At 37.4% G+C, this 27,648-nt stretch overlaps 3 protein-coding genes across 4 annotated transcripts; 1 reads left to right on the top strand and 2 right to left on the bottom strand.

Annotated features, from left to right (window-relative positions):
- Positions 1-2,147: 2,147 nt before the first annotated feature.
- LOC132795811 (cytochrome P450 4g1) lies at positions 2,148-4,416 on the bottom strand. The gene has a single exon (XM_060806718.1). The coding sequence runs from the start codon at positions 4,275-4,277 to the stop codon at positions 2,622-2,624; it is 1,656 nt and encodes a 551-aa protein (XP_060662701.1). The 5' UTR covers positions 4,278-4,416; the 3' UTR covers positions 2,148-2,621.
- Positions 4,417-7,520: 3,104 nt separating this feature from the next.
- Positions 7,521-19,406, bottom strand: LOC132796967 (exportin-6). The gene is made up of 11 exons (XM_060808352.1): positions 18,997-19,406; positions 18,235-18,758; positions 17,964-18,119; positions 15,987-16,369; positions 15,715-15,914; positions 14,679-15,109; positions 12,377-12,926; positions 10,851-11,020; positions 10,586-10,795; positions 9,133-9,559; positions 7,521-8,480 (listed from the first exon to the last, which is right to left on the bottom strand). Exons 1-11 carry the CDS (start codon positions 18,997-18,999, stop codon positions 8,403-8,405), a joined length of 3,132 nt encoding a protein of 1,043 aa, XP_060664335.1. The 5' UTR covers positions 19,000-19,406; the 3' UTR covers positions 7,521-8,402.
- A 979-nt stretch (positions 19,407-20,385) lies between these two features.
- Positions 20,386-27,143, top strand: LOC132795786 (ubiquitin-conjugating enzyme E2 H). Of its 2 annotated transcripts, none has more exons than XM_060806675.1 (2): positions 20,386-20,738; positions 25,770-27,143. In XM_060806675.1, exon 2 carries the CDS (start codon positions 26,066-26,068, stop codon positions 26,615-26,617), a length of 552 nt encoding a protein of 183 aa, XP_060662658.1. In that variant the 5' UTR covers positions 20,386-20,738; positions 25,770-26,065; the 3' UTR covers positions 26,618-27,143. The 2 variants fall into 2 exon arrangements, with proteins under 2 accessions (XP_060662658.1, XP_060662659.1); XM_060806676.1 differs by lacking the exon at positions 20,386-20,738 and adding an exon at positions 23,539-23,717.
- Positions 27,144-27,648: the final 505 nt, after the last annotated feature.

The raw sequence follows: 27,648 nt of genomic DNA, 5'->3' as shown, positions 1-27,648 counted from the left end.
ATTGCACAGTAAATGACTTAATTAGCGGCCACTAACTGCAATCACAAAACGTTTGCTGGGTAACTCGGCAGCCATATTGCCCCGCAATCCGTTCTTGTAGTTGTTGCTAGGGCTCCGCTGCCAATTGCAAATTGCATAGCAAACGATTTAAAAAGCAACACTTGAGTATTTACATACTACAAACGTATGCAAAACACTTTACGATAATCAGGCGCAACACTTTGACTAAAAACCCGAACAACAAACGACGCAATTAGCATTTTTCAACTGCACGCGCGATCGCCATTTTTTTTTGCGGGCGCTTCTAAGGTCATTGTCGCGATGTACTTGATTTTCATAATTAATAAACTGCCGCGCAGCGTATAAGTGAACTTTTACTCGATGCTTCACCGTATTTATCGTATTCACCACGTATTGCACACTTATGTATTTCACCAGAAAAAAAACCACAATATAGCAATTGCCGCGTAAACTAACAATTTGGCGCACTTCGCGAAAAAATTAGCGATTCAACTAACGTCTGCATTTAATTACCGAGCGGTGAATGTTAACGGTCTGTTAAGCAGATGCGCAAAGCTGCTATCTCGCTTTGTCTAATTGTGACTACTAGCAGTGACAAAGCTGACAGCTGTTGTCTCGCTTTGATGCTGCATTATCCTATTTTGGCATTCACACTTGCGGGCGTGCATTGTGCGAGCTGTGACGTCACAGACTCAAGCTTAACATTCGATATGGGGCGAATTGATCAATGTTATTGCTGCTCCTAGCGCATACCATGCTCCTCCTTTGCCCAAACCCCATTGAATGCAGTTAGTGCGTTAATGCGCCGCAATCTGCAAATGCAACGTCAAAATATTTATGCCCCTTTGTCCTTGATCCCATTTGCAAGCGACTTGGACTTTGCAGAATGTGCATATTTGTTAGCATTATGCTGTACCTTTCACTAACTTAAGTTGACACCTCATTTCATGTGAACATTTGCGTATGTTTTTTTGGGGCAAGCGCTTAAGTAATGCGATTAATCGACGAGGTTATCGGCGACGATTGTGACAAATGCAAATGCCATTGTTAGCATATTGTGAACGTTTAATCACGCATGCAAAAATGTTATGCGAACATTGGAACCTGAAATCGACGGCCAAGTGTATCGCTTATCGATATGCATATTTGGGATCATGACTGTATGTGTGTGTGTGTGTGTGTGTTTCTGTGGGTGTTTTAGTGTTTTAGTGCGTCGGCTTTCACTTTTAAGCATATGTGTGTGCACATTATATACATAGTATATTACTCTTATCCAATTTTCCAGACTCCAGCATCGTATTACGAAACGGAAATCCTTTCGGTTTCAGCTGCAACTTCCTTTTTTGCGCCCGCTGCTAACAAGATTAATGAAGGGGGTGCAGCGCGGCCAAAAAAGGACAACAACGAGCAGGTTCGTACACACACACACATAAACGCATGCTCGCACACACACAAACGGCGTCACGCCGCCAAACGTTTTTATACGTTTTTTTTCTGTTTGGTCATTGTCCTTTTTTGCGCTAGGCAAATACCCCGACATATTTGAAGATCCTTAGCAATTTCATTTTTTATAACCATTTATTACCTGTGTGTGTGTGTTGCCCCTCGGCCGGAAGTTTGTACATTCGTTTTGCTTTTTATTGCAATTGCCGCCCCGGGTAACCTAACCTCAAACCCCTTCTTTTGCCACGGTTTCGCTTGACATCCTTTCGGAACCTGTCGCGTGTTCTAGACGAAATGTATTTAACAAAACAACAAAAAGGAACGAAATCGAAAACTCTTTAATGGGTTTGTTAGCATCTCTGATAAGCAAAGAGGCCGGCAATGATCAATGAAAATGCAGTTTGAGGTTAGGTTCGACTGGCAGTGTCAAATTCATCTGAAGTTTAAAAAATTTTGAAAACTAGAAATTTTTAATAGAATATATTTGAATTTAGCTGACAATAAAAAGCAAACACATTGATTTCTTTATATTTTTGATCAATAAAAATGCAGTTTGAGGTTAGGTTCGCTTGGCAGTGTCAAATTCATCTGAAATTTAAAAAATTATGAAAAATAGCAATCTATATTGCATTTTTAATAGAAAATATTTGAATTTAGCTGTCAATAAAAAGCAAACACATTGATTTCTTTATATTTTTGGAGCACTTGTGGCCACCTTTGCATTCATCATATATTTTTCATTATTTTTGGGTTTCGTCTAAACCATGTGACTTAATAAATACTAAAAACAATGGATATTATAAGCACACAATAAAAAAAAAATCTCACTACTAACTAAGTTTCTCTAATAAACGATATAGCATATAAGAATAGAGATATACACCGTGTATACCAAACAAAAAAAAAAAACACGAAAACAACAAGAAAACTAAGCAAAACTTTGAGTCTTGCTCAAAGGTTTTTGTTGTTTTGTTCACTTCATCCATCTCCAAAAAAAAAAATGCTTTAAAAATGCGTGTTTATTGTATGTTAGTTCCTCGTTTCGTTGACTCTTTGGCTAATGAATTGAGGGGCTTTCGATTGACTGATTTGGAGCGTGGTTCGTTAAACGGGTTCGTCAGGGAGTCAGATGGGGAAATGTACAGACTGTGAGGGTTCTACGCGACTGTGGGATATTTACGCTGCTCCAACGAGATGTTGAAACCATTCTCGAGCTTCAGAATGATATCAGCCTGGAGCTTAAAGTCCGCCTCTGTTTCGTTCGAGTGGACAATGAAATTGCGCACCACCGTCGAGAGCAGGACCTTCAGCTTCAGCATGGCATACTTGCGACCCACACAACTGCGTGGCCCAGCGCTGAACGGAATGAAGCTGTAGTAATGACGATTTGCCATGCGCTCGGGCAGGAAGTTATCGGGATCGAATTTGGTCGGATTGGGATAGATATCGGCACGACGATGCACACAATATTGGAGCACAGCGACCGTGGTACCCTTGGGCACCGTATAGGGACCGCTGGTGAGCTTCACATCGTGATCGAGACGACGAGCGATCACGGGTACTGGAGGATACAACCGCAAGGTTTCGAGGATGACACGCTCCAGGTATTTCATTTCCATGGTATCGGCAAAGGTGCAATCGCGTTGCATTTGATCGCCAAAGATGGCCTTCTGTTCGGCAAAGACACGCTCCTGGATGTCCTTGTGGATGCCCATCATGCAGAGGGCAAAGCTGGAGCCAGCCGATGTGGTGTCGTGTCCCTCGAACATGATCGTATTCACCTCATCCATAATATCCTTTTCGTTCCACTCGATATCGGGATTCTTGGCCATCTCAACCATGGCATCGAGCAGCGCCAACCGACGCTTGGCACCCACATCGTTCTCATCGATGTCATCCAGATCGTCGCGTAATCCCTCCGCCGGTTGCTTCACGGACTGCGTCTGTTCCACCTCCTCGACAATGGCGCGTGCCTCGGGCTGGAAATTATCCTTGCGATCCTTCACCACATTCCGGGTCATACCCAAAATGATGTTCATCATGCGATCGCCCTTCTCACGCAGCTTGGTGAACTTGTAGATCGAGTCCAAGCGATACAAGAGCTTCACCTGACGCTTGTGGATGATGTCGCACATATCGACCACAGCCTGAGCGTATTCGAAACTCTTGTTGCCCTCGGGCAGCTTCTTCACACCCATCGCCGTGGAGAGGAGAATGTCGACGGTCGTTTGGGACATGTAATCGTGGACATCGAACGTCTTGCCCGCCTCCTTGGCCATGCGAGCGGACACCGCCTTCGAGTGTTCGACAAAGGTGGGCACAAAACTCTTGAGGATGCTCTGATGGAACGTTGGGGCTATCATCTTACGATGATGACGCCAATGATGGCCGTTACTGATGAGCAAACCATCACCGAACCAGGGCTTGAAATATCTATATTCCTCAGCCTTGGTCAGATGCTGATGTCCGCTCAGGATCAACTCAATGTCATTGGGATTGGTGAGGAAGACGAGCAGCACATTGCCCAGCCAAGCCTTCATCGTTTCGCCATATTTGTTCAGATAACCCAGTCCGACAGCCAAGATGTCCGCATTACTCAACCCAACCACCAAGTGAGCCTGTCCCAACAGGGGTAATATGGGTGGCGTTGGGATATTGGCGACCATCTTGTATTCGCGGGTGTTGCGATGCCAATACTCGTAGAGGGCCATCACAACCAGGGTGCCAATGAGACCGGTGAGCAATGGATTCAATCCAAAGCCACCGGCGCTGGTCGCCTGCTGCAGCGTCTCCTGCACCGTTTCCACCGACATCCTTCTTCGCAAATATTCCTTTTATTTTCCTACTTTGAGGATCTTTCGTTCTTTCACTTTCGTTCTTTTCACTTTTTGTGTTTGCTCGATGCCCCCACGACGCGTTTCCAACTGCTGCACGAGCTCAACTGTGTGCTTTCCTCTGCTGAGCTCTGGGGTAATTATACTCAGCCCGGACTCCAGCTGGACTCTGCTTCCGAGCCGTAAGGGTCAAGTGTATGCGCGTTCGATTCAATTTGCATTTGCAAATCAAATTCGTTCTATAATCTATAATCAACTTAAGCAACGTAAGTACACAAACTCTTCTTTGTGTTAATTTCTAATTTGATTTACTTACAAAACAATGCTTAATTAATTTACCTTCGACTTGGGTTCATTTACAACTTTTATTTTATAGTAATTATGCACTGAGCTCCGTTTTCGGATTAAATTTAAACATGAATACAAAATTGTGAATTTTTTATTTACAACTTTTTTTTAAGCTAAAAAAAATTATATCTTGAAACCATTGTTTTACAGCATCAAATTTAACATCTTTTATTACCAATTTGTAATTTTAAGTTAAAATTTCTAAGCAAACGATTTTCCAGATTAAACATGTGTAAATCAAAAATTTTTCATCTTTTAATTGCAACTTTTAATTTTAAGCTTTTTCCTCGTTTTACGTATTCTAAGAATTTATTAAATTTGACAAAAATAAAATAAATAATAAATGAATATATAAATTATATATCAATTTTAAGGATGATTATTATTTGTTTCTTTTAGAAAAATTTATAAATTCATGATCTGTGATGAGTTCATATAATTCAATGTTTTTTTTTTGGATCTATTATTATATTTTCTTTTTAATTTCTCATAGAGGACCTTTAATGGGTCCTCTACATTTCTTTATCTGTGATGTTTTAGTACACCTTTTCCATTATTTGTACAGTTTCTTCAGTTAATAAATATCTAAATATAAATATATCATTATTTTTTTAATAAGTATTCTTTTTTTTTGCTAATTTTCAACATCATAAAACCGATTTTTATTTGTTACTATTTTCTTTGGGAATCAGAAAATCAATGTTTAATTATATAAATAAATAACTTATTTATAATGTTTTCATGAATAATTTGTATTAGTTTTTTCATTCCTTAATTTGTAATCTAATAAACCATACATTAAAGCCGGTTAATTAACATTAAGAAAATAAGTTTTATATTTGATCAATATTAAATTTTCTTTATTTGTCAAATTAATAAAAATGAAAGCGAGAATTCGTTTGCATAGTAACTCTAATTCCACATTCCCTCTGATTTTACAATCAAAACGAATCACTTCCGCTCTAGATGGAAGCCTTGCTCTACACTGATCTGATCCTCGACTGTATGCAAAATAGTTGCTACCTGTTCCGCAAAAAACAAAAACAAAACTCAAAACTACCTGCAACGGAAGTAGGTGATATTTTTTCTTCCTTTCCTTTTTTTTTTTTGGTTTTGCTTTGCGCGTTTCCCTTTTATTATTTGTATTATTTCGATGGCTTTCGCTTTTCATTTAATTCAATTTCAGCAATATGCTTCTTGGGCATTCCCTTTCATATACCCTGCAAAACAATGACGAACTTCAGCACGCACCATCTTCCTGATCTCTATGAACTCGTTCTGAAAATTTGATCTGCTTACTTGTTATACCCTATAAATGTGAGTTCTTTTGTGTATTGTGGAAAAACAGTCTCTAAATAAAACCAACCTATATGAACTCAGCATTTACAAACAGCAAAAACATGAAATTTTGATAAGTTGCATGTTTTTTTTTATGTAGAAATCAAATTTAATTTACAACGATCTTTTTTCAAACACATTCATTTTCCATTTAAGCATGCTCACTAAAAGTCCTGAAAATTTCAGCAAATTTCTACGACGTGTTTTAATTGTAAATCTCTTGATTTCAGTGCGCATTTCTTTTTTACGTGGTATCTGCTCATCGATATTGGGTTGCTTTAGCCTGCAACACCTGAACGTAAATGCAAAAACCGAAATGCGCAGAAACAATGAAGAGGAAGCTGTCGCTTTTAAGGACTTGCTCCCTGTGTCTCTGCTATTCCTTTCCTTCCCCTCAGTTCCTGTTGTTGTTATTGTTGTTGTCCTCGTCGAATTTTAAGTGCTCTTCCTTTCTATTTATATTTACATTTGAGATTGGATTCATATCGTCATTGTTCTGTCACAAACGCGTGTGGAACGCGTGACGGGAACTGAGCCCTTAGCCTCCTATCCCAACTACCTCTTAACTCGCACCATAACCACACTTTTACCTAGCTTGAGTCTAGAGTTAGGCTTTCCACAACACCAGCTGCAACATTTTTTCAAATGGATTTGCTAATTGGAACTGGAATTGACAATTACATAAATTGTCCTATAGAATTAAGTTCCATTGAATTTTTCTTATTTACCTCAATTTTAATTAAAAAAAAACTAAAAAAAATTTCCCCAAACTTTAGTAAAATTACTATTCCATAATTTACAATGACATAAATTGTGTTTATACACCATTATATAACACAATCTGATTTTTAAAATAAAACTAAAAATATTTAACTTTTTGGTTTAAATTTATGAAGCTGAACTTTAGTAAAATTACCTTTCCATAAAACAGTTTTATTCCCACAAGTCAAATTTTTTAATAAAGCTAATTCTCAGTTTAAAGTTTATGAAATTACTCATAATTAAAAATAATTTTTCATTTCCACTAGTCAAATAACTAGAAATATATATAACAACATTTTTATATATTAAAATATCTAACCTTTTATAATCGCGTAAAAGTAAAGTTTATAACATTTCAAATATCTAAACGTTTTTAAATGTAATTATTTAACTAATTCAGCTTGACAAAGATTCTCTTTACGTTCTGAAAATTTGATAAGTTTCCTCGTTATACCCTATAAATTTGAATTCTTTGTGTAACCCAATGATTCTTGAATGTCTCTAAATAGACTCAACCCATGTGAACTTGGCATTTTCCAAGAGCAGAAACGTGAAGTTTTGATAAGATGAATGTTTTTTTTTTTGTTTTGGAGAAATCAAACTTAATTTTTCGAACACATTCTTAACCCATTTTCCATTTTAGCATGCCCACTAAATATTCTAAATATTTCAGCAATTTTCTAAAATTTCTCTTGATAAAGATTTAACTTTATTTTTTTTTTCACTTTAAATTCCTGAAATTTAAAAGCCATTAACATTTTTTATTTTATATATTTTATTGGTTTTTCATTCACAAAAAAATGCATTTGGAAAAAAATATAATAAAAATGAAGTGTCTTCTCTTTTTTGATCTTTCTTTTTTTGTGAATTAAATCGAATTTGCATTTTGAATTTGAATTGGTGGATTTGGGTTGACAAGAAAGGAATACTTAAGATTACGCTTAATGATGTTGTTGTTGTTGTTGTTGTTGTAACGAAACGTGTCGATATATGCATATATCTAATCTGAACTTTGTTTGCGATAATAAATTAAATGAATGCAATTAAGTGCTGCTGCTGTTGTTGTCAATTGTTTTGATGATGTCGTCATCATCGAATGCTTCAATAATTTATACGAAGTATTTTCAATGTTTATGTAGTATGACTTTTATCGAATTGCGTATGTGTGTGTATGGATTAATAATGTAATTAAATAATGCATAATCATAATTAATAATAGTTATAGTAATCATAATTACTAGATTAATGTAGGTTTCTTTTATCTTTTCTCTTGTGGTTTGTGTTTACGGAATCGCATTACAAGCTAAACATTGTCTTTTATAAATTGTTTTTGTAGATCGCATTTGTATCATCATATGGACCTTTTTGCCCCATAACAAAAAACGGAACACACGCCAACAAATCTAAACATAGAAACTGAGCACGAAAGAGACGGAGACAAAAATAAAGAGCACAACTATATACAATTAAAAAAATAAACAGAAAAGAGAACGAAGCACAAAATAAAGAGACAGAGATATACAAAAATATAGAGAAGAGTGAGCACGCGATTTGTGGTTTGGTTCCATTTTGTAGGGTGTCTTGTAGTTGTGTAGTTTAGAGTGTTGTTGTTGATGTTTGTTCCGAGTGATATATGTCCTATATAACGTCCTTAGCCTACGTGGTTTCATTCAGATGCGCACACTGCGCATCCTGCATGAGCTGTGTAAGTTTCTGCGTAAACGTTGGAATGTCCTGCGAACAAGGAAGAGAGAAAAGTTTAGTTTGGGATATTTCAAAATGGAATTCCATATAAAATTTAGAAAACTTCAATTTCTTCGCACTACTTTTTATGCTTTAAGCATCACCTATTACATTTTTAGAAAACATTTTGTATTTAGGAATTATTAAATTTTAGAAAAGTTCAAATCTCCAGCTTAGAAATAGCTCTAGCAATTCTTTTTTATATTTGTACTATCACTATCAAGTCTAGCAAATTGTAAATCTCAAAACATTTTGTATTTAGTTATTATCAAGTCTAGCAAATTTCAAATCTCTAACTTGGAAACAAATATTTAGCTGTTTCAATTCTTTTTATATTTTAAGAAACTAATTTTTATAAAGTTTTCTAGTTATTACAAAGTTCTTTGAGAACATTTTGTTTTCAGTTATTTTAAGTGTGTAAAAACATCTTTTGCAATTCGATACTAATCTTATTTAAGCTCTGTAGGAATCACATAATAAATCTTTTATAATTCTCTACTTTCATTTTACTTAAGATAAGTAAGAATCACATAAGTAACTTTAAAGGATTAAGTCTAAAAATTGAATATGTACTGAATTGGCTATCAAAAGCTGTACTAAAAGACTTCTACTATTTAAAATTCGATTTGATTTGCTTGCTTACAGTTGTCTGGCATATATCCTCGAGTGCACTTTGGGCCACCGGCAGCGAGGCATTGAGGAGGCTCTCGTGCAGTTGCCGCCTATCCACCTGACCCATGGCATACAGCGCCTGTGCGATTAGATCAAAGTGCAAAGCACCTTCGCCACTTAGCAATAGATTGAGCAGCGCACGCTGAAACGATGCCAACAGTTGCTCCTTGAATAGGACACGCTGATACAATCGACTGCGTTCATTCACATTCTGCATCGATAAAAGGACGCTGCGCACATTGCTGGGATCGGTGCCACTCACAAGCATCTGGCCGTATGCATTCATGATGGCCATAAAGTTCTCCGGATGCAAATTGTCGCTGCAATTGGCGACGCCATTGCCATGGCCATTGCTCAATTGATTCTTGTAGAAGAATTGCCATTTGCAGGTGAGCACGCTGAAGAGGAAGAGGAGAAAAGCATTGATTAGATTGATGAAGTAACTAACTGGCAGTTAACTAACATAGAACTAAAATAAATAGACTTAGCTAACATACAGTTAAATCAGTTATCTAATATACAATTACCTAACAGAGAATTAACTGAAAACTAAATGAGAGTTAACTGGGAGTTAACTGGGAGATAACCAACTGACAGGTAACTAACATACTGTTAACTAACTGAGAATTAACTAACTTAAAGTTAACTAACATACAGTTAACTTACATATTGTTAACTAACTTGCTGTTAACTTACTTGGCAGTAAGCCAACAAACAGTTAACTAACTGAGAGTTAACTACTTCACTAACTGACGGTTAACTAAAATACTGTTAAGAAATACACAGTTAACTCTCATTCAGTTAACAATCTGAGATTTAACTAACATACAAACAGACAGTTAACTAACAGACAACGATTGTTTAACATACAGTTAACTAACTGTCAGTTAACTCACTTACAGTTAACTAACAGGCAGTAAGCCAACAAACAGTTAACTAACTGAGAGTTAACTACTTCACTAACTGACGGTTAACTAAAATACTGTTAAGAAATACACAGTTAACTCTCATTCAGTTAACAATCTGAGATTTAACTAACATACAAACAGACAGTTAACTAACAGACAACGATTGTTTAACATACAGTTAACTAACTGTCAGTTAACTCACTTACAGTTAACTAACAGGCACTTAACTAATTGAAAGTTAACTAACTGACTAACTTAATGCTTACTATCTGACAGTAAACTGACAGTTAACTAGTTAGCTAAAGTACAGTTATTTAACAGATCGTTAACTAACACAAAGTTAACTAACTGATAGTGAACAAACAGACAGTTAACTATCAGAATGAACAGTTATTTCACAGATAGTTAACTAACAGACAATTGCTTAACATACAGTACACAACTAAAGCACAGTAAACTGACAGTTAACTAACAGACACTTAACTAACACACACACACACAAGTGTCTCGCTTTACCTGTCGAATAACGCATAGAGCAAACTCGTGATTTCGCTGCTATCGGTGGCCGCATTCTGTTGCTGCAACAGCGGCAATATTTGCTGTGTGCTAAAGCTGAGGATATTGGGCAACAGCGCCAACGATGCGCTTCCCGGTTGCTCCACAATCAGTTGAAACATTTGCAGCACCTTCTCCATCACCGCCAGTCGACTCAGCGTCAATTGTTCCCTACGGTTTAGAAAGAGTTAGCAAGATAAAGCGAGAAAGAGAGGGGACTACTCACCTGCTGCTCACATCGATGAAGAGCGTGATCATCTCCTTGATGAACTGCGCACCCAAGTGCATCGGCAGAGTGCGTAGCATGCTCAGACTGAACTCGGCCACCGTGATGGCCATGGCAATGCTGCTCAGTCCATAGCTGTTGAAGATGATCAACGCCTTGTTCAAGATGGGCTGTCGGAAAGGGGGAAAAGCAAGAGTTAGAAGAAAAAGTTAGTTAGAGTAAGAAATGTTATTTCTAATTACAATATATACTTAATTTAAGAGCTTAACTTGTGACCCAGTCAATTGGAAATAAATACATACATAAATAAATCATTTAAATTACGGCCTTTATATACTAAAATTCCAATTCTCTAATCCTAATCTAATCCTAATGTTTATGTTACACATGAAAAACAATATTTGAATCTACAATACAAATACAAATTGTAACAAAAATATCATTTCTATCTCAAATATATAAAATGAAAGGGATTCAAATGCAAGTTTATAGACCACTTAATATTAAATAGAAAGAAATACATAAATAAAAATATTGTTGAACTATAAAGTACAAAATGTACAAATTCCTAACAATTTAGAACTATATATAACTAAACTAAACAATAATAAAATATTATTGAGCAAATAGCTATTAAATACACATTTAAATACATGAGAAAATCATTGCAACTAAAGTAATATAAATAAACATATAATATTATGACAGTGAAGCTCATGAGTAGCTAACAGACAGTTAGGTAACATACTGTTAACTAACTCACTATTAACTAACATACTGTTAACTATCTGACAGTTAAGTAACTGAAATAAATAAAATACTGTCAACACTATACCGTTAACTAGCGTACTGGTAACTAACATACAGTTAACTATCAGACTGTTATTTAGCAGACAGTTAACTTATATTATATATAGTTAGCTAACAAACTCATAACTAACTGACAGCTAACTATCTGACAGTTAACAAAGTCGCTAATAAAGATATATGTATATGTAATCCTCATATTTGTGTTGAGGATTCGTTTATTTTTTTATATTTGCTACCCCTGTGTTATTAATGTACTTTAAATATGCTGTAACTAAGTAAAAGTTAGCTAACCTACAGTTAGGTAACAGACTGTTAACTTACTGATAGTTAACCAACTGACAGTTGACTAACATACAGCTAATTGTCTGTTAACTAACATACTGACAGTTACCTTAGTGATAAATAACTAACTGACGGTTAACAAACAGACACTTAACTGACAGTTGACAGTCGTAGTATTTAATTAACTGACAGTTAACCAACACAAAATTAACTAACAGACAGTCAACTAACAGATAGTTAACTAACTGTTGACTAATATACATTTTCCTAACATAATATAATATACATTTAACTAACACAAAATGAATTAACAGCCAGTTAAATATTGGATAGTTAACACATAGTCAACTAAACAGTCAAATCACAAATGTACTGAACTATTTAGCTAATTTAAATGATTTTCGCTTAGTTCCTAGTCACGTGTAGTTGCTCACCTTAAATGTGGTGGCCAGCATATCCTTGGCACTGGCGCCCGTCGCCTTAAAGTACTCGATGAGCGCCGTAAATGTGCCCAGCAAATTGAGCGTAGCCGCCGCCACTTTACTCTCGCCCGCTGCGGCCAGATCGAGTTCAACGAAATTCCTGGCCAACGAATCGATGTATTCACGGAGCATCCAGAGGCGTCGAGGATAATCCTGCTGGGGTTCCGGCACCGATTTCCATGGCAGCACCATGTAGCTGACGAGACTGATGTGGACATTGATGCACACTTGTCGCGGCAGCTGGGCGCCGAGGCGTGGCCCCGCCTGCATTAGACTTTGGATCTCGGGTATGTCGAGCAGACACTTGGGTCGTATCACAGTCGCAATGAAGAGCAGCACCTCGCTGGCCGCCTGCTGAACGATCGGCGAGGCGGCCGACAACGAATTGTTGCACGCAAAGATGCTGCCCAATATGGCAAAGAGTCGATGCAGCAGCTGTTCGCTGTTCAGCGACTTCGACAGCGGAAAAATGCTGCGTATGGCCAATAAAACTTGAGCGTAACTAAAAAAGAATAGCGGAAAAAAGATTTACATTAATCTCAATTCAAATTCAAAAAGTATTCAAAAGGGTAAACTCATAAGAAACAATAAAAAACTCATCCCAAAAAAAAAAATGAAAAAAAAATCGATTACCTTTGAAACTCATTTGATTTAAAATCTGAACAGAACTACAAATTGACTTAATGTGTAACTTATTTAAATACAAATAAAACAAATTTCAATTTAAGTTCCCATCTCATTTCAATTCAAATCTCAATCCTCAAGTTGACAGCTTTGAAAATGCTATTAAATCAAATTTCATAGACAAAACAGCAAGCTCGCTGCTATGAAATTCATTAAAAATTGAAAATCAACAAGCTGGTTTCTATGCAACTCTTTCAATTCGAATTCCACTCTTCCAATTGACTGCTAGGAAATTACTATAAACTCAAATTCGAATTCCCATCTCATAAAAAAGCTAAAAGTTGGTGGCTATTTTAATTCGAATCTCAAGCTTTAAGCTGGCTGCTATAAAATTACTATAAAGTCAAATCAAATGAAATCATGCACAAAACACCAATCTAGCTTGCTGCTATGCAATACAGTTAAATTCCAATAACAAGCTAAGCTGTCTGCCAAAAAGTCAGTTCTAAGCAAACTAAGTTTATCTATTCCACTTTTCCAGTAAGCTGGTTGCTAAGCAACTCATTTCGATCTAAAATACCAATCACCAAGCTAACTGCTACGAAAATACTATAAATTCAAATAACATCGACAAAACGGCAAGCTAGTTCATTGCTATAAAATACATTTAAATTGCAATAACAAGCTGCTTGCTGTGCAACTGAATTCAATTCAAATCTCAATCCTTAAATTGGCTGCTATGAAATTATTGTAAAATCAAATTTCCTCGACAAAACTGCAAGCTCGCTGCTATGAAATGAATTTGAAGTTCAATAAGAAGCTAAGCTTGTTGCCAAAAATGCAAACGAAGTTTATCTTTGCCAGAGTTATTCCCCTGTTCTAGTAAGTTAGTTGCTATGCTTAGCTTATTTCAATTCAAATTCCAATCCTAAAGGTGGCTGCTATGAAATTACTGTAAAATCAAATTTCATCGACAAATGCATTTAAATAAGTTTATCTATGAGAAAGTTATTCCAATCTCCTAGTAAGCTGGTGACTTATTTCAATTCAGATCACAATCCCCATGCTGGCTGCTATGAAAATACTAGACATTCAAATCATATCAACAGAACAGCAAGCTAGTTCGCTGCTATGAAATGCATTTAAATTGCAATAACAAGCTGCTTGCTGTGCAAGTCATTTCAATTCAAATCTCAATCCTTAAGTTGGCTGCTATGAAATTATTGTAAAATCAAATTTCCTCGACAAAACTGCGAGCTCGCTGCTATGAAATGCGTTTGAAGTTCAATAAAGTTCAAATAAGTTTATCTATGACAAAGTTATTCCAATCTCCTAGTAAGCTGGTGACTTATTTCAATTCAGATCACAATCCTCATGCTGGCTGCTATGAAAATACTAGACATTCAAATCATATCAACAGAACAGCAAGCTAGTTCGCTGCTATGAAATGCATTTAGATCAATTCAATATCAAGCTAAGCTTGCTGACAAAAAAAATTCAGTTCTAAGCAAACTACGTTTATCCATGACAGAATTATTCCAATCTTCTAGTAAGCTCTCCTAAAGCTGGATGCTATTCCGTTCTATTCCCCTCTTCTAGTTTCTTCAACGCCCAACAAAAAACAACTTACAGGTTATCCAAATCAGTCTGAAAGCTCGCCTTGTCCGCATCGTGGCTGCCCACACGATTGCTGGCCAGCAGCTGCAGCGTTTGCAGCAATCGATCCGACAGCACTTGCAGCTGGCTTTCCATTTCATCCACCACATCCGCTGGCGCCGTCGCCGTATCCATTAGAGGCGCCAATCGGACCACAGCCTGACACACGGTCGCAAAATCTCGCAATATTTCCCCAACATTGGCCATCTTCAGCTTTCGCGCCGCCTCATAGCAACGTCCACTGCCATGATCGAGCGCCAATTCCAGCGACAGCAAATACGTCTGTGGTCGCGACCAATGTGCAAACACTTGGGCAAACACAATGTGAGCACCGCGCGTGGTCGCCAAAAGTGCCAGGCACTCGAAACATTGGTCCAGGAACTGTTGCCACTCCGTTGTGGGCGTCTGAAAATATAAAGAGGGGAAAAATCTTATCAGTATAGAGTTCTTAAAGAAATATACAAAACAAAAAACAAGCTACAGCGGAGCTTTAAAGAAATATATCTTCTGTCTACTCCACAAAAGAAATATAGATCTATACATAAAAATGTTCTTAACAAACTCTTTAACAAATGAGCAGCAAATCTTATTTAAAGAATGCTTTCTATTAAGACTGGATAATTTGGCTGAATTTTGAAATTTTGGTATTCAATTTGAGATTGTAAAGCAGTTTTTAAACTTAATATTTAAAATGGTTTCAGCTGAAAACTCTAATGAAGTTTGGGTTTTATGAACAGTAAATTTTTGTATGTGAAATTATTGAGAATGTGACACTTAGAAATCAACTATATAATATTTGTCAAAAAGATCGTAATCATATTTCCAAAAAAGAACTGTGCAATTAATTAATCAAGAGTAGCTTAAATTTATGGCAAAAGCATAGAGTAAGCTAATTTTGTTGTTATTAAATGAAGATGACAACATTGCAATAAATGGGACTGAATTTGACTGAATTTTGAACTATGGAAAAAGAAGGGAAATCCTAGCAAACTAATCCTAAGAATACGCACATCATCCTCCATCAGTTCGTTGTCGAGCAACTCCAGCTCTGGTTTGTTGATCTCAAACTGTGTGCGTCGCATAATCTCATCGACCAGCTTCATCATGACATCGCCATGATAGGCGGTCATCCTTGTGGGCTGCTGTGCAATCACTTTTATAATAGGCGTCCAAATGTCCAGTTTCTCGGTAAAATCCAGAGCACCGTGCACTATAAAAAATATGAAATATTTAAATTGATTCTTTTATAAAATATGTTATCAGATATCAGTCACAGTCTCACATTTGATGGTGCAGCGATAGAGTTGATCGAGAAATGATTCAAGCATTTCATTCTCCTGCAGCAATTTGCCCGCATATTTTGTGGTATAGAGACGCAACAGTTCACGAAACTTATCGCTATACATTTCACTTTGCTGCTTTGTCGTATTGTGCTGCTCCAGCAATCCACTGACGCCGTTCATCAAGGTGCCCGCATACGGCAGCGGCTTCTGCAAATACAACAGCTCATTCAGCACCGAGAGCGCTGCCAGCGAGATTGGTTCTTTATCGTGGCGCCATTGCGATAAGTCGAGTATGCTCATCAGGAAATACTCAGAGATCAGATCGGTGCGTATCCAGGAGACCAAATGCTGCACACAGCTCAGCAGCTCCAGCACAGAGGAACTGCAAAATTCAAATACCAAAAGTGTGTGTTTTAGTATATATTGTTGAAATTGTTGCATCTTCTTTTTAAATTAAACTATTGTAAAACTTAACAAAAGGGTGTTTTAGTAAATTGTTGAGAAAAACTTGTTAATCTTCTTTTTAGAATTACACTTTGTGTTCTTTGGCTTCTTAGATTAGTTAATTGAAATACCAAAAGTGTAATTTGGTATATTGCTAAAATTGAAATTGATGATTTATTAAAAAAGGGGAAAAACTTTAGGATTTTCTTTTTTTTAATTTGAACAGCTTATCTTGTTAGGCAATTAAAAAAACGAATCGTTGGATTAGTAAATGAATAATATCTAAATTGAAATACCAAAAGTTTGTTTCAGTATATTGTTGAAATTCAAATTGAGAAAAACTTTGTGAATCTTCATTTTAGAACTATACTTTTTTGAACACTTAGCTTGATAGACAATTCAAAACACGAATTAAATTAGTAACCTTGAATTCGTTATGAATAACATCTAATATGACTTACATGTATTTATCCAACTGTTAACATTATCCAATTGGAATCACAGTCGAATTTAAATTCTTAGTTTCAACTCATTTTTAATAGCAACTAATTTGCAAGTTTTCGCTTGCCAACAAGTTGTTTGGTTATCAAAATTGGCAACAACATTAAGAGTTATCTAGCTGATAAGTTAAACAATCACTGATTGGAAAGTAATTTCCACAATAATTATACACGTGGTGGCTAACAAGAAATACTGCATTTGAAGACCTGTTTTTTTCTTATAAGCATTTCTAATGAGTTGCTTAATAAGGAATTCCTAATTAAACAAAAATATTTGAGATACATTTTACTTTATAATGCTAAGATAGCCTGCGGCTTTCAAGTGATTATAACTGCAACTTTTGTGGGTTTTAAATAACTGTTTTTTTTTTAATATTTTTACAAATTTTCCGAATTTGAATTATTATTTTACGAATTAATTGAAGCCTTAAAGGGTTTTATGAGATCTGGGTTTAATTCGCTATTAGTGGTATACTCATCTGGTTTAATAAAAACAAAAAAAAAGGGGAAATATAAAATGCTATATAAAATGCTTACTTTTATTAACGTACCATTGAGGCCACTAAGCAAGATGTGGGTCTATTTCCCTTTAAAACACAATTGTAACTATGTTCTGCTTAACTTATTCTCTGGGAACTATCCGTAAAGCAGACAGGATTTAAAAAGAACAGCGTTTAGTTCGGCTTTAGTGGTATACTCATCTCATTTAAGGGCCACACTCAATAAAAAAAGCTAAACTATATCAAATTCCTATTGGATTGGCCAACATTAAGGCCGCTAAGCAAGGTGCAACTATGATTTGCTCAACTTTCACTGGCAACTATCCGAAAAAACAGGCAGTAAACCGCATATATTAGTGGCAGCTAACTTAAATTATTCGATAACTTTTATTAACATGCAATTAAGGCCGCTAAGCGAGATGTACTTGCCCTATAACCACTTTTGCAACTATGATTTGCTCAACTTTCACTGGCAACTATCCGCAAATTAGTGGCAGCTAACTTAAATTATGATGTGGCAGCTAATACATACCTTAATTGATTGTCATTTGGCAGCGCTGTGGTTAGACTGAAGTCCATGAATGTGCTCGGTATGGTGGTTTGAATGTCTTTGCCATTGATATGACAGACGGCGATTAACAGATATTTGGTGACCAGATCCATAACATCGGGTAAACACATGGAAATGCTACACACACACAGACACACAGAACGAGAGCGAGTGTGAGAGAGAGAGAGAGAGGGAGAGAGGGGAAGACATGTGGATACAATGGATAAATTACAAGAAGGCATTCCAAACTTACCACAGCTGAAAGTATTGCTTCCATTCGCTATTGAGATCACCACGATTGCTGACCACCTCCTCGGATGTGACGCGCAACAGATTGATGCCCAAGGCGAATCGGGTCTTTGTCAGCTCCATGCAATGCTGCATATAATTGGGATCCAATTCGGGAAACTCGCGTTTACCCAACAACGCGATCAGCTGTGCCAATGTGTCGCGATGTCGTCGCGCCCCGCTCAACACCGATAGCTGGGCATAATTGTGCCACAACTGTTCCCGCAACAGGGCGCGATCCGCTGGCGTCAATTGTGTCCAACGTCGGGTGATTGTGTGCTCCAGGGTTGAGGTGCTGAAGAACCAAAGGAATTGATTCTCCGTGAAACTGTTGCTCGCTGTGGCAACCCGTAAACAGAGTTGCCATGCCTCCGGTTGCGATTTGAAGGCCAGCAAATTGGTTTCAATCTCACGTTTGCGTGCATTGCTCGTCGTTGGCTGGTAGAATTCATTCAACAGCACTTCCACCGACGTCATCGATGCGGCGTGCTATCAGAAAGAAGGGAAAAAAACATATGACGCATTTTGTGGTGTGTGTGTGTATGTGTGTGTGTGTGGCATAACTCTTTTCATTTTTTTGTGATTTGATTATTAAGGCTAACGCCCCATTGTCGCAGTCGCAACCGCAGCCGCAGCCTTATTTTTCTTTTTTGGCTTACTGGTTAGCCTTAGTAGACCAAGAGAGAGTGTAAGCGAGCAACAGAGAGAGAGCGAGAGGGACACTTACCATTTTTGTTTAGCGGTGTGTGCGCTCGTCTTCCCCCCTCCCTTGATCCAAGTGGGTATGGGTGTGTGTGTGTGAGTGTGTTTGTGTGTGGTGTGTTGTGATGTGATGTGATGGTTTTTGTGCTCAGTGCTCAGCGGTGATTGGCGGTGGTGGCGGCGACGGTGGCAGCGGCGTTCTATGCATCAATCAGCAGTCGTTGATTGCAATAAATCTCATGATTTTTGCATTTAAATTTTAGTCTTTTTTCTATTTTTCTTTTTATCAATCTTTTCCTTTGTGTATATACGACTTGCACATATCGGCAGTGTTGCCAGTGCAATTCGGCTTTAGCGTTGCCACATCCGTTGCAGCACTCCTCTGCACACTTTTAACAGCACGGTGAACGCTTAACAGCGACCAGTATGCCAATCACTGTTAACGCTAGCAAAAATTCAAAATAAAATAATATACGATAACTTAATTTACTCAAAATAATTGTTTATGACTTTGACTAGTAGCACAGCTAGCAGTTATTAAATTTTATTTCTACTATTTAGTAATAAAGCAGCATACCTAGATGTCTTAAAACGGCATAATCTACAGTATTTTATATGAATCTTTTGGTATTTAAATACTAGTTTACTCATTTCATAACGTACACTTAATTATTTAGTATTTAATTGTTTCTTACCACAATACAACAAAAATTAAGGGAGCGATTAATGCAGTTCTCACAACACAGTTATTTGCTTCTTACATTCATATTTAGAAATAAGCTAAAACATAGTGAGTATAATTGCGCTAAAAATAGTTGTATATTTGATTAATATTTTATAAATAAAATTATGATTATATTTTGTTTTATTATTTGATTTATTTATAATAAAAAAATAATTGCTATACTCATAAAAAATAAGTAATTTTAACTTATGCTTCTACTATATTAGGCAAAAATAAATGTTAATAATATATATATTATTTAACGAATTTTCGTTTAAATTTATTAAAAAAAAAATTAGTACAAATTTCCGTTATGCGGTTGCGCATTTAAAGCAATTACTTTATTGCTTTACCATCTCTACTTTCATATGTACCCAAACTATTAAATTTATTATTAATTATTAAATACACATTCAATTTTAGTGGTTAATTAATTTCCTTTAAAAAGATAAGCTCCTAGTCTAACAAATACTTTCAAACAAAAACATATTAGTTTTAATATATATTTTTAATAATAATACAAGTAATAAAAATTATTTTGTATATTAACAGCTGATGTTTTCCAGTCCACCAATATGCTTTAGAAGTGTAACCAGCTGTGTACGCAGTATTTCTGGCAAGAAATAGTACATTTGAAACAAGTGTTTTACGGTTACACTGGTTATCAGCTGGAAAACCGAATGCGAGTACCAGAGAAACAACGGTAGAAAACGAAAGAAAACGAATGGAGCGATAGCAAACGCAGTGCACCAATTTTTTTTTAGTATGTTGAGCAGGCATTAAACAACTATTAATTATTAACCAATTGTCGCTGTCGTAACGGAAACGTAAGAAAAACGCGAAAGCAAAAACAACAAAATAAATAAAATGCACAGGCGGTCGGTGCATACAACTATGTGGAGAAGTATCGAAGCGTAAAAATCAAAGTCGGCAATCAGCCAACATCAACAACAACAACAGCACCAGCACCACAAAGTCATCACCAGCCACACAACAGCATCAGCAACAATAATACAACGGAGAAAAGATAATAAAACTAAAAGGTATGGCCCATGGCCAAATGAAATGCACAAATACCACAAAGAAGAATTACACTTGAAGTTTAAGTACATATTTAATAGCAAAGGTCTTGCAAATGAAATGCAATGTCTGCGCATGTTTGTGTGTGTGTGAGTGTGCGTGCGCGTGTAAATGCATGCTTAAGGTGGGGGCGGGGGTGCGTTAGGTATTGGAATAACAATAATAACAACAACAGCAGTTGCATGTAAGCAGTTTTAAGTGTGCCCAGCTAAAAGATCGACGATTCTAACTCTTTTACTCTTACGTATCCACATTGCACATTTATGCATGTGTATTGTATGCGTGTGTCACAAGCCCTTGCAGTTTTGTTTTGCCGTCTGACTCTGTCTCTGTCGCTCGCATTGTTTGCTGGGCGAGAGAGAGAATGTTTCGTGCATTGCTTAAATAGCCATTGTAATTTCGTTTTTGTTCTTTCCTTTTTCGCTATTCTTTTTTTGGGCAGAGGCACTTGCATTTTGAAAAACCGTTATGTGTCTGTGGTTTGTATGTGTGTGTGTATCCTTGTGGCTTTCTTTGTGTCTGCTTTGCGTTTACATATGAAGTGTGTAACTGTTATCAGCAAAAATAAAAAACAAAAGCTTGGGTCAGAAAACAATGGCCGTCCACCACTCATATACATAAACTTTCAAACTGTTTTTTTTTTTGACAACGTTGCTCGAAAACTACAATCGTATATTTTAATACCCGTTACGTACATATATGCAGCAGGGTGTAATAATTTCATGGCCAGCTAAATTATCATCATTTCAATATATGTACATACATAAGTTGTTCATTCTCCAACAACTTGCTTTGTCGGGTATTCGGGAGTCGAGCAACTACGTTCAAAAGCAACTTAGTTGTTAATGCTTAATCATAGATGTGCGATATTCGTGTATTGGTAGCATTTCTTCGCCTCTTCTTCTTTGTGACTATTGGTGCTCTGCTACTACGCACTTTGCTTTGCACGCTTATTGCGTTGTGTTTATGATTTCTTTTCCCCTTTTTTTTCTTTGGCTTTGGCTTTGCCTTTGCTTTTGCGTTTTAAATCTTATCAGCAGCACTCTCACACACACACAAACACATGGGCACATACATACACACATACACGTTGCTATAGAAATGTTAACGAAGCACAAAGCTAAAGCTCTCAAAAAAGACTTTTTAACATTTTCAACTGCCGTTGGCCTTAGCCCATTTCCCTTAGCTCCCCCTTCCCTGTCCCACTCGTCGCTCCACCCCGCCAATTTATACCCTTTTTTGCATGCCTCATTATGCACTTTAATGCGCAGTCAATGACCGTGCGACCTATGCAGGGATGTCTGCCTGTATGTGTGTGTGTGTGTTAGGTAGATCAGAGTAAGAATAGTAGGATGAGGAGGTGTCACCCACTCAGAAATGCATGAACAACGTTTATGTAGCAGCTTAACGTGACTAACAGAAGTTTTGCCCGTATAAATTTACCAACACACGCATACTTATTTAATGTACGTGTGTGCATTTGACCCCATTAGGTTAGCACTTAAATCAATTCCCTTGCATTTAGTTTTGTTACCGGACTTCAATTCCTAACAACTGCACTGCATTGGGCAGGTCAATGGGTGATGTGATGGGCGGGAGAAAAAGTAATAGAAGCAACGCGTGTGTGCGTCATTGCGAATTAACACCAAACGTTTTTTTTTTTTTTGTTTTGTTTTGTTAGTAGTGTTGGCAAATGAAGGGCATTGAAAGCTTCGGCGTTGCTCGGTTGTGCTCTTTGCTTTGTTCTGCCTGCGTGTATGTGTTTTTGTCTCTCTCTCTCACTCGCTCGTTCGCCGTGTGTGTGTGTGTGTGTGTGTACGCGCGTTGCATTTGGCGTCGTGTGTGCTTTACAGCTGCTGTCCTTGATTATAGCTTTTCCTTGCTTTGGCAGAATTGTGGACTACTCGCTTGTTGTTGTTTCTGTTTTTGTTTTTGCTGTTGCTGTTTCTTTCTGCTGCCTGCTTTGCTTGCAGCTCTTTCGCTTAATATTTGTTTGTATAGTTTTGCTGCTACTTCCACTGTTGTTATTGTTGTTGTTGCTGCTGGTGTTTTTGTTGTTTTGGCTTTGGCTCTCGCTTTGTTATTATGATTTTCTTTGTACATGTGCTTTGTGGGGGCCTCTCTTTGTGTCTGTATTCTCTCACTCTATCTGCTGCTGTTGTTGTTGTTGGTTCGCCCTCGTTCTCAGTGCTGCCAACTGCCAGAAAAAAACAGTTTTCTATTCAGGCACTGAAATAAAAGCTAAATACGCGTAGAGTATGAAAAAAAATCACATTTATATTAGGGCTTTATTTTATTGCAATAATAGAGTTTGATAGTGAATGTTTTCAAAATTAAGTTAGTTTAGAGTCTTTCTCTCGACAAGACGAACTTGTGCTTGTGATAAATCGATAAGCTTGAAATTTTTGGCAGTAATTACGTACGTTACGATAGATACGATAATAATAATTAAAAATTAGTCCCATAGCCAAAATTGCAGCAAGCTGCAAGGCATTATAGTTAAAAAAAAAGCTAGATTTAACTAAAATAAAGCGCAGTTAGCAACACTGTGGCCAGCAGGTTGGCGCGTCGCGCTCTCTCGATAAACTTCGCTTGCGCTCTCTATCGCTCTCGTTCTCAATGCCTGCCTGCGCTGTGCTCTCTCCCTCGCAGTCACCGTCGCCGTCGCTTGCGTCGCAGTTTGCTTGTTGTGTCGTCGTCGTCGTTGCTGTCGCTGCTTGTGCTGTGTGTGCTGCTTCTTATGCTGCTTTCAGATGTTCGTGTGCTTGCTGCGCTGCTCGCTGGGGGCTTCCAAACTCTGTTGCCAGTTAATTTTCAGTAACTAGTTGAAGTAGACAACACACACAAAACAGCAAAAAAAAATAAAAACGGAGCAAAATCAAATCAAAAGGCAAGAAACAGCAGCAGCAACAACAACAAAATCGACTCCAAAAATTAGCAAAGTAAAGAGAAAAAAAACGCAACAAAAATCAAAAAGCAAAGCAAACGCAAAAAAAATAACAAAAACATCGGCAGCAGCTCCATGTTATCTCTTGTTTTGTGTGTATGTGTGTGTGAGTGTGCGTGTTTTTGTTGAAATTGTTTTGAAAAAGTTTCGTAATTATCTGAAAATGCAATACAAATGAATTGCAGTCAGCTGCGTGTGTCTCTTTATGTGCGTGTGTTTGGTTTGTGAGTGTGTGTAGAGCAGCCACAGATAGAATATAGAGAGAAAGCATGCAAAGCAAAAAAAAAACAATTTGATTTTCATTTCATTTTGAAATTTGCTTTCTTTTTGCCCAACAAAATATTAAAAATACATATCACACACATGTACGTCGTATATACACACACATATGTATGTGTATGTGTATCTCAATGTGTGTATTGTGCCATCATTATTAGACAGTCACGGTCCCCCACAGCAACAGCAACAAATACAACAACAACAACGAAGGCGACAGCGATATGTCTTGAAACGAAATTGCAGCTGAGTGTCATTTGGTTAGTCAGGCAACGCTGTGTTGTTCTTGTTGTTGTTGTTGTTATTGCTTGCTGCTGATCTTCCAGAGCTGCGAGAGCGTGGGCTACACACTCGCATACAATTAATACACACGGACACAGAGAGACCAACACACAGCTGAGAGACCAGCAACAACAAACAAAATCCACTGAAAAGCAACGCAAATAACAACACTCCATCCGTGTGTATGCCTGTGTCTGTGTGTGTGCGTGAATACAGTGAAACTTAGCAAAGAACAAGTAACAAAATTTCATTTCCAATTGAAAAAAGCTCCACTGTAGTTAGAGTGTACACAAACAAAAATAAGAAGAGAGTCACAACCAGAGAGAGAGCGAGCAAGAGCCAAAGACATTTGGAATTAGCTCATCCCAGCAGTGAGATAGAGAGCGCATGTGAGCCAGAGAGCTCAGAGAGCTTGACCAGCAACATCAGCAGCATTTTACAGTGAATGCTGGCAGTTAAACGTCCAGTTTAGCTGGGGAACTTAGCACAAAATATACATACATACATACATATGCACACACACATGCCTGCGAAATTTTTGAGTTGAAACAGTTGTGGTTTTAATAATGAGATGAAACAGTGCAAGAATATGCCAAGTGATTAAACGTTTTTGCGTAGTTTCTCTGTGTGTTGAACAATTTTTGTGCGCACTGTATATTTGTTAATATTTTGCAACTGTTACGGGGGTTGTTTCGCTTACACACAGTCACACTCACTCATACATACATACAGAGTCATTCCCTCACTTGCTGGCTCACTCTTACTCAGCAGGCACAGCCAGAGTCAGCCAATAACATTAAACAGCTGAGCTTGTTTGGAAACAAACAGCCGTCTGCGCTCCCCTCCGTCCCCACACCCCCTCCACCGTTCACACGCGCAAAATGATGAACACAGAACAACAACAGCAAAAATATGTAATGGGTGAAACAATTGAATTTGAGAGTGCGAGTGCGAGAGCGTGCGTGTGCGAGTGCGAGTGAGCAAGAGTTGGATATTTCCATTTTTGTTCAATGCCTGATTGACAGTCAGCCTGAAAGTATGCAGTGTGCAAAGTGTTGCAATTGTCCTTGGATGCGTTTTGCTTGCCCTTTTGCTACTGAGCACTTACTTCCCCCCCTCGTACACATCCCCCATCCACAGAGTGACGGCAGGGAGAACGCGAGCGTGAGTGTGAGAGAGAAAGGGTGCTAGTGGGTGTCAGCAGCAGCGACGTCACACTTTGTTGTTGCTATTGCGGCTGCATCATGAGCTGCGCTGCTTGCTGCGACGCTGACATAGTTTCGTTTTGATATGGGACAGTGCAAGTGCGAGCGAGACAGCAATGTTATTTGACCTACATTTCAGTTCATAGGCAAAAGATGCAGCAGCAGCAGCAGCACAGCATGCCTGATAGCATTGATAACGCACTTTATATAATATACATACATACTCATGTGAAAAGTCATTTAATTGAAAGTTGTTTTCTACTTTTTTTTGGTTTATTTTGCAGACGGGACAGCAGCAGCTGGGAAACATTTTCAATGAGTGTGCGGCCATAAAAGGAAAACGCGAGCGGGGAGCAGTTGACAACAACAAGAAAAACAAAACACTAGACAACAAATAAACAAAACACAACACAGCAATAGCAACAAAAACAATCACCGCCTTAGCCTTAGCCTTAGTGGATACAACGAGAAGTAGGAGACCAAAAGACGACACTACAAACAAAAACAAAAAAACTAAAAGAGAAACAAAATCTTAACTTAAATTACCATATATTGTTAAAGCAAACCACGCAAATCAAAGATGTCCTCGCCCAGTGCTGGTAAACGACGCATGGACAATGACGTCATCAAGCTAATTGAATCAAAACACGAGGTCACCATCCTTGGCGGCCTCAACGAGTTCCATGTGAAATTCTTCGGACCCCAGGGCACGCCCTACGAGGGCGGCGTATGGAAGGTGCGCGTCTATCTGCCCGACAACTATCCCTTCAAATCCCCAAGTATTGGGTTCGTGAACAAAATCTATCATCCGAACATTGACGAATCATCGGGGACCGTTTGCCTCGATGTGATCAATCAGGCCTGGACAGCGTTGTACGATCTGTCGAACATCTTTGAATCGTTTCTCCCACAGCTGTTGACATATCCCAATCCGGTGGATCCCCTGAATCGCGATGCCGCCGCCCTCTATCTCCACGAGCCGGCGGAATATCATCGCAAGGTCGCCGACTATGTCCAACGATATGCGACCGAGGATGCGCTGCGGGCGGCGCAGCAGGAGAGGGAGAGCAGCGACAGTGAGTCGAGCATGTCGGATTATAGTGAGGATGAGGCCCGAGATATGGAGTTATAATATCGGTTTAACTGGATAACTGTTTAGATGGAGATGGAGAGAGCCAGAGAGAGAGAGAGGAGGAACAATCAGATGATCGCCTAATTAATAATTTCGAAAATGCAGATAACAAACATTAATTATGATATATATATATATATATACATATATAATGAACGTGATTCGATGATTGCGCAGATCGTTCAGATTTGCGCACACATACTTATAAATAATACACACAGACACACACACACACACACACACACACGCATATATATATAGTATATCTCTATATATATGTATGATATGTATATGTGCATGCATATATGCATATATATTTATTTATTAACGTAAGCAACAAAAGTTTGAAACAATTCTTAGTACTATAGCAATTAGTAGCTGATAACAACAACAACAACAAACAGATTAATAATTTTGAATTGAAATCTAACGCAATTAAATGGTTCTAAAATGAAAAAAATACAAAAATTACAAAAAAAAATATAGAAATATATAAGAGTACACACACACACACCGATACACACACTGATACACACACACACACATAATCAACCCACTTGACGAGGAGAAGAAAACAGAAGAGTTTCGGTCAAATGCATTGTTTGTTATCCTAATATTATGATTATTATTATTATGCTTATGTTAAAATTATATAATTATCTAGGCAACTAAATGAACTGTGTGTTAATTAAAAAACAAAACAAAAAATGCAATAACTCACTTTTTACTTTTACTTTTTAATCTCTTCATATTTATTCCCCCCCTAAAATTTCACACCTCCAATTTTTTTGTTTGTTAAATAAGTGCGATGGAACAGAACTAGAAAAGCAAAGTTAAACAAAGTTCAGTTAATTAAGTAAAGAAAAATCAAATTAATCATAATAATAATAAAAATAAAAATAAACGAACACAGATTTTCAACTAATTGTATTTTACCGTGTAGAGTTGTGTATTCTAAGTAGTTGTGTTCAACTTGATGATGATAATGATTTACCGACTTTTTTTGTATATAAAAATAAAGAATTACCTAT

The sequence above is a fragment of the Drosophila nasuta genome, chromosome X (genome assembly GCF_023558535.2).
Source record: "Drosophila nasuta strain 15112-1781.00 chromosome X, ASM2355853v1, whole genome shotgun sequence".
NCBI lineage: Eukaryota > Metazoa > Arthropoda > Insecta > Diptera > Drosophilidae > Drosophila > Drosophila nasuta.
This window is presented reverse-complemented; position numbering and strand designations above follow the sequence as displayed.

Bases quoted from the DNA above. Each gene is read 5' to 3' on its own strand.
- LOC132795811 (XM_060806718.1), bottom strand. From the start codon at position 4,277: ATGTCGGTGGAAACGGTGCAGGAGACGCTGCAGCAGGCGACCAGCGCC.
- LOC132796967 (XM_060808352.1), bottom strand. The intron at 15,915-15,986 runs GTGAGACTGTGA...TATTTTTTATAG, and splicing joins CTATCGCTGCACCATCAAAT to TGCACGGTGCTCTGGATTTT. The intron at 15,110-15,714 runs GTGCGTATTCTT...TTATATTTTCAG, and splicing joins ACGAACTGATGGAGGATGAT to ACGCCCACAACGGAGTGGCA.
- LOC132795786 (XM_060806675.1), top strand. From the start codon at position 26,066: ATGTCCTCGCCCAGTGCTGGTAAACGACGCATGGACAATGACGTCATC.